The following is a 14,581-nucleotide window of genomic DNA, read 5'->3' on the forward strand; positions in this document are numbered from 1 at the left end:
AAGAGTACGCTTCCAGATCGGCAGATCAGCTCCAGAGGGAAGCAACGGCAAGGAAAATTGTGCAGGTGAGGGATAGGGCGGGGAAGTTGGTGGTGGCTCCGGATCTGATTAACAAGGCTTTTGAGGAATTTTATGAGAAGTTGTACAGGTCAGAGCCACCTGGGGAAGACCGTGAGATGCAGGAATTTCTAGATGGGTTGGAGTACCCGAGGTTAGAGGGGGGGGACAGGGCTACATTAGAAGGAGCGATAGTGGAGCAGGAGATAAAGGATGCGATTGGGAGGATGCAGTCGGGGAAGGTGGCAGGGCCGGATGGGTTTCCGGTGGAATATTATTAAAAAATCAAGGATAAGCTGGCACCCCTGATGGTGGGGATGTTTGAAGAGACGATAGGGAAGGGGGTGTTACCACAAACTTTGGGGCAGGCATCAATCTCCCTGTTGCTAAAAAAAATAAGGATCCGATGGAGTGTGGGTCGTATAGTCCCATATCACTTCTGAATGTGGACGCAAAAGTATTGGCGAAGGTACTGGCGGGTAGGCTGGAGGAGTGCCTCCCGAAGGTGATAGGTGAAGATCAGACGGGGTTCGTGAGAGGGAGGCAGCTGTTTTCAAACATTAGAAGAGTATTGAACATCGTTACGGCACCGGCAGAGGGGAAGGAAACAGAGGTGGTTGTGGCATTGGATGCTGAGAAGGCGTTCGACCGGGTAGAATGGGGGTACTTGATAGCAGTTTTGGAGCAGTTTGGGATTGGACCAAGATTTGTGAACTGGGTAACGCTACTATATAAGGAGCCGAGGGCGAGTGTCCGCACAAACAACATCAGCTCGAGATACTTTTCTCTCCACCGTGGGACCACGTTCGATTCCCGGCTGGGTCATTGTCTGTGCGGAGTCTGTACATTCTCCCCATGTCTGAGTGGGTTTCCTCCCACAGTCCAAAGATGTGCAAGTTAGGTGGATTGACCATGATAAATTGCCCTTCGTGTTCAAAAAATGTTCAGTGGGGGTTACTGGGTTCTGGGAATAGAGTAGATACGTGGGCTTCAGTAGGGTGCTCTTTGTAAGGGCCGGTGCAGACTCGATGGGCCGAATGGACTCCATCTGCACTGTAAATTCTATGATTCTATGATAACTACCCTTAATGTCGCACCAGTTCCATTTACCAGCACTTGTCCCATATCCTTGAATGTGATGGTGTTTCAAATGCTCATCAAAATGCTTTTTAAAGGTTGTGGGGTCTCCAGTACCTTCCCAGACATTCGGAATTTCCTGCTCCTCGCCCTAAAACTACACCCCCTTGTGATTGACCCCCTCAACCAAAGGGAACAGCTGCTTCCTATTTACCCTGTCCAAACCCCTCATAACCTTATTCTCCTTATAGCTCAGATGCTCCATCCCAGGCAACATCCTGGTGAATCTCCTCTCTACCCCCTCCAGTGCAGTCACCTCCTTCCTATAGTGAGGTGACCAGAACTGCACACAGTACTCCAGCTGTGACCTAACCAATGTTCTGTACAGCTCCAACATAACCTCCTTGCTCTTATATTGTATGCCAGTGACCCATATGTCGTCTTAACCACCCTATTCATCTGCTCTGCCACCTTCAGGGATCTGTGAACAAGATTCATCTGTTCCACTGAGCTTTCTAACGTCCTGCCATTCATTACACACTCCCTTGTCCTGTTTCTTCTTTCAAAGAGCATAATCTTCCACTTATCAGGGTTAAACAGCATTTGCCACTTCTCTGTCCACCTGACCAACCCATCTATTTCTTCATGTTACCTACGACCTGCTTCTTCACTATTAACCACTTTACCAATCTTGGTGTCGTCTGCAAACTTATCATTCCCCCCATTGTTCTCGTCTAGATCGTATCATACACATATACACATATGGTACACCGCTGGACACCGGCCTCCAGTTACTCAAACATCCTTCAGCCAGCACCCTTTGTGTCCTACTATTAAGCTAGTTTCAGATCCACCTCAACCGGTTTCCTTGAATTCCGTGTGCTTCCACCTTCTCAATCAGTCTCCCATGTGGGAACTTGTCAAAGGCTTTGCTAAAATCCATATAGACGACATCAACTACATTTCCTGTCTCGCCTCCCACAGCAGCCTGGGATGCAATTCATCCGGGCCTGGGGATTTGTCTATTTTTAAACCCGGCAAAGCCTCCATTACCTCCTCATTTCCTGTGTTTTGTGAGGGCCGCGAAGCATCCAGCACGACCACACACTCGGTCTCTTAATCACAAAAGTCTATCAAATTTGTTGGGCATGAGCTCCCTCTGACAAAGCCATGCTGATTATCTCGAATCAACCCGTGCTTTACCAAGTGGAACTTAATTCTCTCCTCAGAATTTTTTCCAATAGTTTCCTTACCACTGACGTGAGACTCACTGGTCTCCAATTCTTTTTTTTTTTAAATATAAATTTAGAGTACTCAATTCTTTTCTTTTTCTAATTAGGGGGCAGTTTAGCGTGGCCAATATAAGGCCCACGCAGACACAGGTGAATGTGCAAACTCCACGCGGACAGTGACCCAGGGCCGGGATTGAACCTGGGTCCTCAGCGCCGTGAGGCCGCAGTGCTAACCACCGTGCCGCCCTGCGGTCTGTAATCCTCTGATTTATCTCTACAACCTTTCTTGAAAGGTGGAACAATATTAGCTGTTTTCCAGTCCTGTCACTTCCCCTGTGGCCAGGCAGGAATTGAAAACTTGCGTCAGAGCCCCTGCAATTTCCTGTCTCGCCTCCCACAGCAGCCTGGGATGCAATTCATCCGGGCCTGGGGATTTGTCTATTTTTAAACCCGGCAAAGCCTCCAATACCTCCTCATTTCCTGTGTTTTGTGAGGGCCGCGAAGCATCCAGCACGAGTTTGCAGAGTCAAACGGAAAGTAACTTTGTTTACAATAATATGTACACAGCAGCAGTAGTTCATCACTGCTTCCTTCTCTAGCCGGCGCCACACTGGCCAGCTCTATTTATACAGCTGCAACTACTAGTGATTGCCCCACACACCCCTCACTGGGGGAGCTCATAATCCCCAAAATAAATCATGGGAAACTAATTGTTGCCAGCCAACAGGATCCAGGCAGGTTCTAAAACTTTGACAAAGGGTCACCTGGACTCGAAACGTTGGCTCTTTTCTCTCCCTACAGATGCTGCCAGACCTGCTGAGATTTTCCAGCATTTTTTCTTAGGTTATAACACTATGTTAAGCATCTCAAGGTCTTCACAGTCCCATTATGAATTCTGTAGCTACGCCCCCCTTCTCCTGAATGAAGACCACTGAGATGTATTCATACTCTTCACACACAGATGGGTGGCACAGTGGTTAGTTTCCGGTCTTGGGTGACTGTGTGAAGTTTGCACGTTCTCCGCGTGTCTGCGTGGGTTTCCTCCGGGTGCTCCAGGTTCCTCCCACAGTCCAAAATTGAGCATGAGAGGTGGATTTGCCACACTCAATTACCCCTTAGTGTCCAACTAAGTGGGGTTGCGATGATAGGCGGGTGACTGGGCCTGGGTAGAGTGCTCTTTCAGGGTTGCAGTGCAGACTTGATGGGTCGAATGGACTCCTTCTGCACTGTAGGTAGGTATTCTATGATTGCCCCCTTTGTCTCTAATCATCTCTTCTCCTTCCCTGGTTAACCTCTTCCCCTTAATGCATTTATAGAATAATTTAAGAGTTTTCCCGCTTCTTATTCGCAAGTCCCTTTTCGTGCCCCCTTAGAATTTTATAAGTCTCTATGAGATCCCCCCTCATTCTTCTGAACTCCAGCAAGAACAATCCCAACCTAGTCAATCTCTCCTCAGACGTCAGTCCCGCCATATCCGGAATCAGTCTGGTAACCCTTCGCTGCACACCCTTGAGAGCAAGAACATCCTTCCTCAGAAAAGGAGACCAGAACTGCATACATTATTCTAGATGTGGTCTCATCAAGGCCTTATATGTTATGGTTGACAATTAACCAGATACCAGGCACTGCATGACCTTTGTACCGTGATTTTCACCTGGTATTGCATTTCACTAGTCAAGAGCCTCGGCTCTCAAAGCATTCCTTGCTTCGTACAAGATTAGTTTGGTAAAGTTAAAGTGGAACCAAAGGAGGCATTTGGAGAAATGTTTTGGAATCATTTTACTTCGACACTGACTCATCCATTCCATCCAATTGGTTCCACCGAAACGGTCCCCCTTAAGATTTTCACTTGGACCACTGCCATTTTTTTCTTTTCAAATATTTAAGCCAATTAATTTTGAAAGTTAATAATGAATCGGCTTCCACTGACCTGAGCAAAACTTGCTGTACAATCCATACTATATCAATGGCAAGCTAGTCATATCCGTCACCAATTAAATATCCAAATCCTCAAAAATATCCTGTTAAAAAAAAGTTCCCCTCATGTCGCCTCTGCCAATCACCTTAAATCTGTGCCCACTCGCTGTCAACTCTTTAATTGTGACACTGGCGGGCACAGGATGGATCCTGCATGCGATGTGGCAAAGCCCTTTCCTTCCCAGCTTGCTATTAGCAAGCCCCCGGAGATCAATCCTCTCTGTGATTGGGAGGCTTCAGGGCAACCTCCAGGAGTTTGTCATCAAACATTGGAAATTCCAAAAAGGACGAATCAGTAAGAAGTTTAAACATGAGCAGACCTGGGTTCCACAGCTCAGATTGCTGGAGCTTTGCGGGTGGCGCATGACGCCAGGCTGTCTACCTCCCGGCCCACATCCTGCCCCACCCTGCCACGAACTATGATTAGCTGGCACGTGTCAGAATAACTTAACCAAAAACCTGGTTAACGGAGAGTTGCATTTACCAATGGATACAGTGCAATGCCTGTAACGTGAGCTCATATTCAAGCACTCAGAAAGTAGAGAAATCTTACCTTTAATAGTACATTAAAACATAAATTAATTAAAGTGTAAAATAATTAAGTATAATGTACGGGTTCAGAAAAACCTCGTAATTTCTTCCAGTTGGTGTGAGTAGTGTTATTTTATCCCATTCTTAAAAGTTACAAAGTCAATGCGCAGAGTGGATGGGGCAAACCCTAAATCCCTCTTGAACCCAATTCATGGTCTGCACTAGGGAGACATACACGATCCAAGCTGGCAAGAAAAGGCATTGCACCGCATCTTGGACTTGATCTGACGCTTGGTCTTCGCGGCCGAGAAGCGATTGTTGGAGTAGTGTTAGGGGAACATCAGAAATTCTGGTATTAACGAATTTTGGTTGGTCGAATGCCAGATAATACAAAGCTGACTGCACCATACACTGGCCAGTATGGACTTACGAGGAATGTTTCAGCTTGTATGTAGCATATAAGTTAGACTTTGGTGCGGCATTGTTTTTATAGTCAAGACGTTAATGTTGTCTACCTGTTGAGGAAGACACCAAACTCTTCAATGTCCAGCAAGGACATCTGGGTTTAATCAAGCTGAAAGTGGCCAAAGTAAACAACAAAGGCTCAGAGGATCTTTCCAATTAAATTGTAATGTGTCTGTCACCTCTGGCTTGGTGCGCAGTGCTGTCGCCTCCACAATCAAATTCAAGCCTCACTCCGGGGTCCTGAGCACAAAATCCAGGCTGACGTTGCCAGTGCAGCACCGAGAGAGGGCAGCAACAGCAGAGGTGCCATCTGGTAGAGGAGACATTAAACCGAGGGCCCCATCTACCTTCAGACGTGTACTTGAATGGTGTCATGGCCACAATTCGAGGAAGAGCAGGGAGGGGGTCCTCCTCCCTGGTGTCACGGACCAATATTTATCCCATAACCAACATCACTCAGCAAAATCAAATGCAGGCAGAGAAGAACGATGAAACTACCCATCAATCGTCATAAAAACCCATCTGGTTCACTCTCCTTTAGGGAAGGAAATCGGCCATCCTGACCTGGCCTAACTCCAGACCCACAAGCAATGTGGTTGCTTCTTACCTGTCCTTTGAAATGTCAGAGCAAGCCACGCAGTTCAACGGCAACTAGGGGTGAGCAACAAATGCTGACCTTGCCAGCGAAGTGCACATCTCACGAAAGAATTTTTAAAAAAACATTCCTGTGATCTTGCTGTGTCCTACACCTTGACACTAATAAATATTATTATCACAATGACCAGGCAAGTACTAAATCGGCTGCAAAGCACTTTAAGGCGACACAAAAGGTGCCATTGAGTCGTGGAGTCTAGAGTTTTCACAGCATGGAAAGAGGCCCTTTGGCCCAGCGTGTCTGTGCTGGCCATCAGACACCTATCTATTCTAATCCTATTTTCCAGCACTTGGTCGTAGCCTTGTATGCTGCGATGTTACAAGGGCTCATCTAAATGCTTCTTAAATGTCGAGAGTTCCCGCCTTTATCGACCATTCAGGCAGTGAGTTCCAGACCCCCACCACTCTCTGGGTGGAAAAGATTTTCCTCAAATCCCCTCTAAATCTGCTGCCCCTTACCGTAAATCTATACCCCTACCCCCGCCCAGTTATTGAACCCCCCCCCCCCGATAAGGGGAAAAGCACCTTCCTATCCACCGTATCTATGCCTCTCATAATTTGATACATCTCAATCAGGTCCCGTATCAGCCTGCACTGCTCCAGGGAAAACTAAACCGAGTTTAACCAGCCTCTCTTCATAACTGAAACCCTCCACCGTAGACGACGCCCTGCTGACTCACCTCTGGGGTACGTCAACATAATTGCAAGGTTTTCAATTTTAAAATTAATGTTCGTATAAAAGGGAAGGCGGCAACGGGCCCAGTGAGAGTCAAGATCAGCAGCAGTAACGCAGGCCAGGTCAGGCACGCCTGCCTCACACCCCAATTCCGTGTCGGAATATCAGTTACGAAGGGACGGTAGCCTCGGACAAAGCTAGCCACAAACAGCCAAACTCTTACCACAACAACCACCCGCATCTATGCATCACCTTTAGCACAAACCTCCCATGGGGCTTCACACGAGTGCTAACAAAAACTAAAAATTGTGGCAATGCTCGTGTCTGTCCAGTTCACTGTCCTGTCTTATGTCCTTAAAATCTGTTACTATGAGTTTCATGTCATCTGCAAACTTTGGAATCATGTCCCATCCACCAAGGTCCAGGTCAATTGAGCACACTGTGACGAGTGTAGAAATTTCAGGTATATGTTGTATTATTTGGGGTCACGGGAATAGGGTGGAGGCATGGGCTTAAGTGGGATGCTCTTTCGAGGAGCTGGTGCCGACCCGATGGGCCGAATGGCCTCCTTCTGCACTGTAAATTCTATTCTATTCTATATGTATTTGCTGCAGTGGGGATTAAAAGCCTATGTTAGCATGTGACTGCTGCTGTAATGGTTTTAAAAATCCTGGTTTGCAAGATCAGCAGACACTTTGGCTACAGAGGTGCAATTAAAGCATCGTAAAAATGAAATCATCATTCATTTCAACTATGTAGAGTGTCTACCTGAAGTTGGGCTGATGGCATTTTGTTTAACTAAAGGTTTCCTGGGGAGTAGATAATTAGAGACAGTGTGTTTGGCCTGAGTAAGATGATGTAGTCAACGGGAGGAGCCAGGGACGGAAGCAGTCAGATGTTGAGTTCAGTTAAAGATTGGGATGTGAACAGACCAGCAGTTTCTCTCAAAACAATTTTGATTTTGCCTGGTGATAGAAAGAGGTTTTTCAAAAAGCTAACTGGTTAAACAGTAGTCTGACACAGACAAGACGCTGTAGTCTATTTCTTGACCGGATTTCTCTCTCTTTGCAGTCCGTCTTGTAAAAAAAACTCTACTCAAGTGGACAGCAGGTAGCCCTGTGTTTGCTAACGGTATTTAAAAGTGGATTTTGACCAGAGGTGGGTTTTGCTTAATTGGAGTTAAAAGACAGCAGTTATGAGTTAGTGTTTCATTTTCACTGTTAAGTATTCTCCGGCACCGTTTTCCGGGCGGGGGTTCATGCACGCCGGTTGGGGGCCATTGGCAGCGGCCCCCCCGACAATTCTCTGGGCCCCGATGGGCCGAGCGGCCGTCCGTTTTTGGCCAGTCCCGCCGACGTGGGTTACGCATGGTCCCACACGGCGGGACCTGGCAGGTAAGTCAGCTGGGGCGTTCCTCGGGGGGGATCAGACCCCACCGGGGGGGTGCCCACGGTGGCCTGGCCCCCAATCGGGGCCCACCGTGGGGGGACTTCTTCCTTCTGTGCCTGTCCCTGTAGGACTCCGCAATGGCTGTCGCGGAGAAGAGAGCCCCCCCATGCATGCGACAAAACACGGCGACGGTTTTGGACAGGCTGAGGGCCCTTTGCCGCATGCGCGAACTCGCGCAGTCCCTTCGGCGCCAGCTGGAGCGGCGCCAACCCTTCTGGCATCCACCTAGCCCCCGAGAAAGTGGAGGTAAGTGGAGAATTCCTCACTTTCGGGGGCTGTTGACGCCGGAGTGGCTCGCGTCGGTTTTCACGCCGGTGTCGGGTCATTTCAGCGTAAAGCGGAGAATCCCACTGCAATTCTCCGAACAAGCCTACCATTTGGTATTTTATAGACACCTTTTGAAATCCGACATATTCATGTTAGCCAAACATGATTTGCCTTTAACATTTGGTTGGCGTGTATTTATTTAAAAAGGAGTGCTCCCCGATATCACCCCTGGACAGCCCGACTCTACTCTGTCTAATAATCAAGGTTTGCAGTGGTCACAGGAAAATTAAGAATTCACTGTGACCACAAAACACATACAATTACCAGAACTGGAAAAGCAAGCAAAATGTTTCAGTCGCTGAAAACAGAGGCAGTGCGTATAATCGATCTTATTAATAATAACAATCGCTTATTGTCACACGTAGGCTTCAATGAAGTTACTGTGAAAAGCTCCTAGTCGCCACGTTCCGGCGCCTGTTCGGGGAGGCAGGTACGGGAATTGAACACGTGTGGCTGGCCTTGTTCTGCATTACAAGCCAGCTGTTTAGCCCACTGTGCTAAACCAGACCCAATCTTGCTTTGGATTGGCCCTCGTCCAGCGAACGGTTTCATTAAAGGCACCTGCGAAGGACCCATGGGAATAAAGGTTTGGTGAATTCCAATTTGCATCAAGCAGAACGTGCAATTAAACAGCTGCTGCCCAAAGAGCTTCACATAGCTAACAAGACACATTTTGAAGCGCGGTCACCGCTGTAACATTGGAAATATGCCAATCAATTGGCGCATAGCAAGCTCTCACAAACAGTGACGCGACAATGAGCCTGCTGATCCAGTATTTAGCAATATTGGTTAATAGATAATTGCCAGAATATTGGAGAGAGCTTTCTGGTAATGCTGCAAACAGGAAGTATATGTAATCCCTTCTTGAAATCACGCAATGTTTTGGCCGCAACTACTTTCTGTGGTAGTGAATTCCACAGATTCACCACTCTCTGGGTGAAGAAATTTCTCCTCACCTCAGTCCCAAAAGGTTTATCCCCTTATCCTCAAACTATGACCCCTTGTTCTGGACTCCCCCACCATCGGGAACGTTCTTTCTGAATCTATCCTGTCTAATCCTGCTAGAATGTTATAAGTTTCTATGAGATTCCCTCTCACTCTTCTAAACTCTAATGAATATAACCCTAACCGATTTAGTCTCTCCTTCCTTCCCTATGGACGGTATGCGTTGTCTGTATAGCATGCAAGAAATAATACTTTTCACTTTATACTAATACATGTGACAATAATAAATCAATCACAATCATATGACAGTCCCGCCATCCCAGGAATCAGTCTGGTAAACCTTTGCTGCACTTCCTCCATAGAAAGAACATCCTTCCTCAGATAAGGGCACCAAAACTGCACACAAGTGTGGCCTCACCAACTCCCTATACAATTGTAGTAAAACATCTCTATTCCTATACTCAAATCCTCTCGCTATGAAGGCCAACATACCATTTGCCGTCTTTACTGCCTGCTGTACCTGTGCGCTTACTTTCAGTGAGTGATGTACGAGGACACCAAGGTCTTGCTGAGTATCCACCTCTCTCAATTTACACCCATTCGAATAAGAATCTGCCACCTTATTTTTGCTACTGAAGTGGATAACCTCACATTTATCCACATTATACTGCATCTGCCATGCATGTGCCCACTCGCTCAGCCTGTCCAAATACCACTGAAGCATCTCTGCATCCTCCTCACAGCTCACTCCCCCACCCAAATTTGCATCACTCACAAATTTAGAGATAATACATTTAGTTCCCTTGTTCAAATCATTAGTATATAATGTGAACAGTTGGGGTCCTAGCACAGATCTCAGCAGTACCCCACTTGTCACAGCCTGCCAATCGGAAAAAAAAGACCCATTTAATCCAACTCTTTATTTCCTGTCTGCTAACCAGCTTTTTATCCACCTCAAGACACTACCTGCAATCCCACGTGCTTTACTTTACATAGTAATCTGCCACGTGAGACTTTGTTGAAAGCCTTTTGAAAATCAAAATAAGCCACATCAACCGATTCTCTCTGATCAACTGGACTAGTTCCATCTTCAAAGAATTCTAGTAGATTTGGCAAGCAATAGTTTGGTAAATCCATTCGTAAACAATGGTCTCTGGTGACTGTATTCTTACCAATATCTAAAGGTAGGAAGAGGGACAGCTACCCGGGGCTTTCAACACGCACAGCTCCTTATATTTAGACAGCAGTTCGTACATGGACAAGAAAGTAGGGTCACAGCATGAGGGATGGCAGCACGGTAGCATGGTGGTTAGCACAATTGCTTCACAGCTCCAGGGTCCCAGGTTCGATTCCCGGCTTGGGTCACTGTCTGTGTGGAGTCTGCACATCCTCCCCATGTGTGCGTGGGTTTCCTCCGGGTGCTCCGGTTTCCTCCCACAGTCCAAAGATGTGCAGGTTAGGTGGATTGGCCATGCTAAATTGCCCTTAGTGTCCAAAATTGTCCTTAATGTTGGGTGGGGTTACTGGGTTATGGGGATAGGGTGGAGGTGTGGGTTTGGGTAGTGTGCTCTTTCAAAAGAGCCGGTGTAGACTTGATGGGCCGAATGGCCTCCTTCTGCACTGTAAATTCTATGAAATTCTATAATTAGGTCCAAGGGAAAGTCAGTCACATTTTTCTCGACACACATTCTGTCCTTAGTTTTTACATTTCCATTAAATGTTCTTGCACCCATATTTATTGTGGAAACTGGCGTTGCAAACTTTTTCCACCCTTGGGGAAGGCGGGACGAAGCTAACACATTGCCAAAACATCCCTGCTTCCCGGATTCTCTATCCAAAGTGTAAATAATTACGGTCCACCTATTTGAGAAGTCACAATATAAGATTCGATACAAAAATTACACCGCTGCCTTCAGACATTGCCGGTGATGTGGTAACCTGGATCCAGAAAGTCTACAAATACGTTTCTTTAAAAAAAGGATTGCAATATGTAGCTGCACAAAACAGTACTGAGTCATTTCTTTTCGTTGAGAGGATGTGATGAAAAAGCGAGATGCAAAGGTTAAATTCTATTTCCTTCTGTAATCATTTACCAAGGATATTTGTTATTAAAAGCAGTGAGAAATTGATACCAAAACAGCACTTAGCCTCTCAGCTCTCATACTTATGGAGAGCTTGGAACAATCTTAATAAATAATGCACAGTCATAACAGCCATTTTCTGTGGGGAGAGAGCCCCGAGATGATGACAGGTCATCTGCTTCTCTCTTTCCCCATTCCTAACCTCTGCTGTCCCTGTTCTCTCCCTCCATCCTCCACTCCCCTCTCTCCCTTTCTCTATCGCACCAATTCCCTTTCCACTCCTCCCTTTCTCTCTTCCCTCTCTCTCTCCTGCCCCACCCCATCTCTCTCCAGTCCTCCCTCTCACCAATCTGCCCCCTCTTTCATTTCTCTCTCACCCCTCTTTCTCCTCTTTGCACATCCTCGCAAATCCTGCTTCCCTTTTCACTCACTCCCACTCTTCACCCTCCCTCACCCTCTCTATTTTCCCTCTACCCTTTCAATCCCCTCCACTCCCACTTTTTCTCCTTCCTCCTTCCCTTTGTCTCTGCCCCCACACTCCCTCTGCCCCCACCCCTCCCTCTCTCTGCCCCACCCCTCCCTCTCTCTGCCCCACCCCCTCACTCTTCCCCCACCCCTCCCTCTCTCTGCCCCCACCCCCCCTCTCTCTGCCCCCACCCCTCCCACTCTCTCTCTGCCCCACCCCCTCTCTCTGCCCCCACCCCCTCCCTCTTCCCCCCTCACTCTGTCCCCCCCTCTCTCCCTGTCCCCCAACCCCTCCTCTCTTTGCCCCCACCCCACCCTCTCTCTCTGTCCCCGTCCTCTCTCCCCCACCTATCTCTCTGTCCCCCACCCCACCCTCTGTCTCTGTCCCACACCCTCTGTCTCTGTCCCACACCCTCTCTCTCTGTCCCCCCACCCTCTCTCTCTGTCTCCCCACCCTCTCTCTCTGTCCCCCCCACCCTCTCTCTCTGTCCCCCCACCCTCTCTCTCTCTGTCCCCACTCTCCTGTTCTGTGCTCCATCCTCTCGCTCTGTCCCCTTCCCTCTCTGTCTCCCACCCCACCCCACACTCTCTATGTCCTCCACCACACCCTCTCTCTGTCCCACAACCCACCCTCTCTGTCTATCCCCCCCTCTGTCCCCATCCCCCTCACCCCATCTCTGTCCCCCCCCACCTATCTCTCTGTCCCCCACCCCACCCTCTCTCTCTGTTCCCCGTCTCGGTCTGTCGCCCACCCCTCCCTCTCTCTTCCCCCTCTCTGTCTGTCCCCCACCCCAACCCCTCTCACGGTCCCCCACCCCACCCCACCCTCTCTGCCCCCCATCCCCCTCCCGCTTCTGCCTCCCACCCCCTTCCCGCTTCTGCCCCCCACCCCCCTCCCGCTTCTGCCCCCACCCCCTCTGCCCCCCGCCCCCCTCTGTCCCCACCCCCATCTCTGTCCCCACCCCCATCTCTGTCCCCACCCCCCATCTCTGTCCCCCACCCCCTTCTCTGTCCCCCACACACCCCTCTCTGTCCCCCACCCCTCCCCCTCTCTGTCCCCCACCCCTCCCCCTCTCTGTCCCCCACCCCTCCCCCTCTCTGTCCCCCTCCCCCCTCTCTGTCCCCCACACCCCGCTCTCTGTCCCCCACACCCCGCTCTGTCCCCCACACCCCCCTCTCTGTCCCCCACACCCCCCTCTCTGCCCCCACACCCCCCTCTCTGCCCCCACACCCCCTCCCCCCTCTCTGTCCCCCTCCCCCCTCTCTGTCCCCCTCCCCCCTCTCTGTCCCCCTCCACTCCCCTCCCCTCTCTGTTCCCCCCACCCTCTCTGTTCACCCCACCCTCTCCTGTTCCCCCCTCCTGTTCCCCCCCACCGACCCCCTCCTGTTCCCCCCACCCTCCCCCCTGTTCCAACCCCCACCCTCTGCCCCCCTCTCTCTGTCCCCCTCTCTCTGTCCCCCCCTCTCTCTGTCCCCCACTCTCTCTGCCCCCCTCTCTCTGTCCCCCACCCCTCTCTGTCCCCCATCCCTCTCTCTGTCCCCCACCCCGCTCTGTCCCCCACCCCGCTCTGTCCCCCAACCCCTCTCTCTGTCTCCCCCTCTCTCTGTCCCCCCCTCTCTGCCCCCCCCTCTCTCGCTGTCCCCCCCCCTCTCTCTCGCTGTCCCCCCCTCTCTCTGTCCCCCCCTCTCTCTGTCCCCCCCCTCTCTCTGCCCCCCCTCTCTCTGCCCCCCCTCTCTCTGTCCCCCCCTCTCTCTCTGCCCCCCCTCTCTCTCTGTCCCCCCCCTCTCTCTGTCCCCCCCTCTCTGTCCCCCCCCCTCTCTGTCCCCCCCCCCTCTCTCTGTCCCCCCCTCTCTCTCTGTCCCCCCCTCTCTCTCTGTCCCCCCCCCTCTCTCTCTGCCCCCCCCTCTCTCTCTGCCCCCCCCTCTCTCTCTGCCCCCCCTCTCTCTGCCACCCCTCTCTCTGTCCCCCACCCCTCTCTCTGTCCCCCACCCCTCTCTCTGTCCCCCACCCCTCTCTCTGTCCCCCACCCCTCTCTCTGTCCCCCACCCCTTTCTCTGTCCCCCAACCCTGTCCCACACTCCCCCTCCCCTCTCTCTGTCCCCCACCCCCCCTCCCCTCTCTCTGTCCCCCACCCCTGTCCCCCACTCCCCCTCCCCCAGACCTACCTGTGGGTTCTGCAGTGGCTTTGCTCTCTTTCCAGTGCCAGTGCTGCTGTGTCCTCCACTGGCTCAAGCTGCTGTTGTTGAGCCAGAGACAGAGCAGCAGACAGGAGAGCAGCAGCACCACCGACACTTTCCACCTCATTTCCCGCAACATCACCGTCAGCTGGAGCCGCAGCAGCGAGACCGAGACAGGGACCCCCCCCCGGCAGAGATATACCCCCCCCCCCCGGCAGCGATCCCCCCCCTCCCCGGGCAGCGATCCCCCCCCCCCCCGGCAGCTATCCCCCTCCCCGGGCAGCGATCCCCCCGCCCCCCCCCGGCAGCGATGCCCCCCCTCCCTTCCCCCCCCCCGGCAGCGATGCCCCCCTTCCCCCCCCCCGGCAGCGATGCCCCCCCTCCCCTCCCCCGGCAGCGATGCCCCCCCCTCCCCTCCCCCGGCAGCGATGCCCCCCCCTCCCCTCCCCCGGCAGCGATGCCCCCCC

The 14,581-nt window shown here is 50.9% G+C and overlaps 1 protein-coding gene across 1 annotated transcript in view; it reads right to left on the minus strand.

The window, feature by feature from the left end:
- LOC140394975 (beta-1,4-galactosyltransferase 2-like) overlaps positions 1-14,291 on the minus strand; it is a 79,975-nt gene extending 65,684 nt beyond the window's left edge. The window contains exon 1 of the mRNA XM_072482243.1: positions 14,103-14,291. Coding sequence (XP_072338344.1) covers positions 14,103-14,253 — 151 coding nt within the window. The 5' untranslated portion in view covers positions 14,254-14,291. The remainder of the gene's footprint in view (positions 1-14,102) is intronic.
- Between the last annotated feature and the right edge of the window lie 290 nt (positions 14,292-14,581).

Source organism: Scyliorhinus torazame, chromosome 18 (genome assembly GCF_047496885.1).
Source record: "Scyliorhinus torazame isolate Kashiwa2021f chromosome 18, sScyTor2.1, whole genome shotgun sequence".
NCBI classification, from domain to species: Eukaryota; Metazoa; Chordata; class Chondrichthyes; order Carcharhiniformes; family Scyliorhinidae; genus Scyliorhinus; species Scyliorhinus torazame.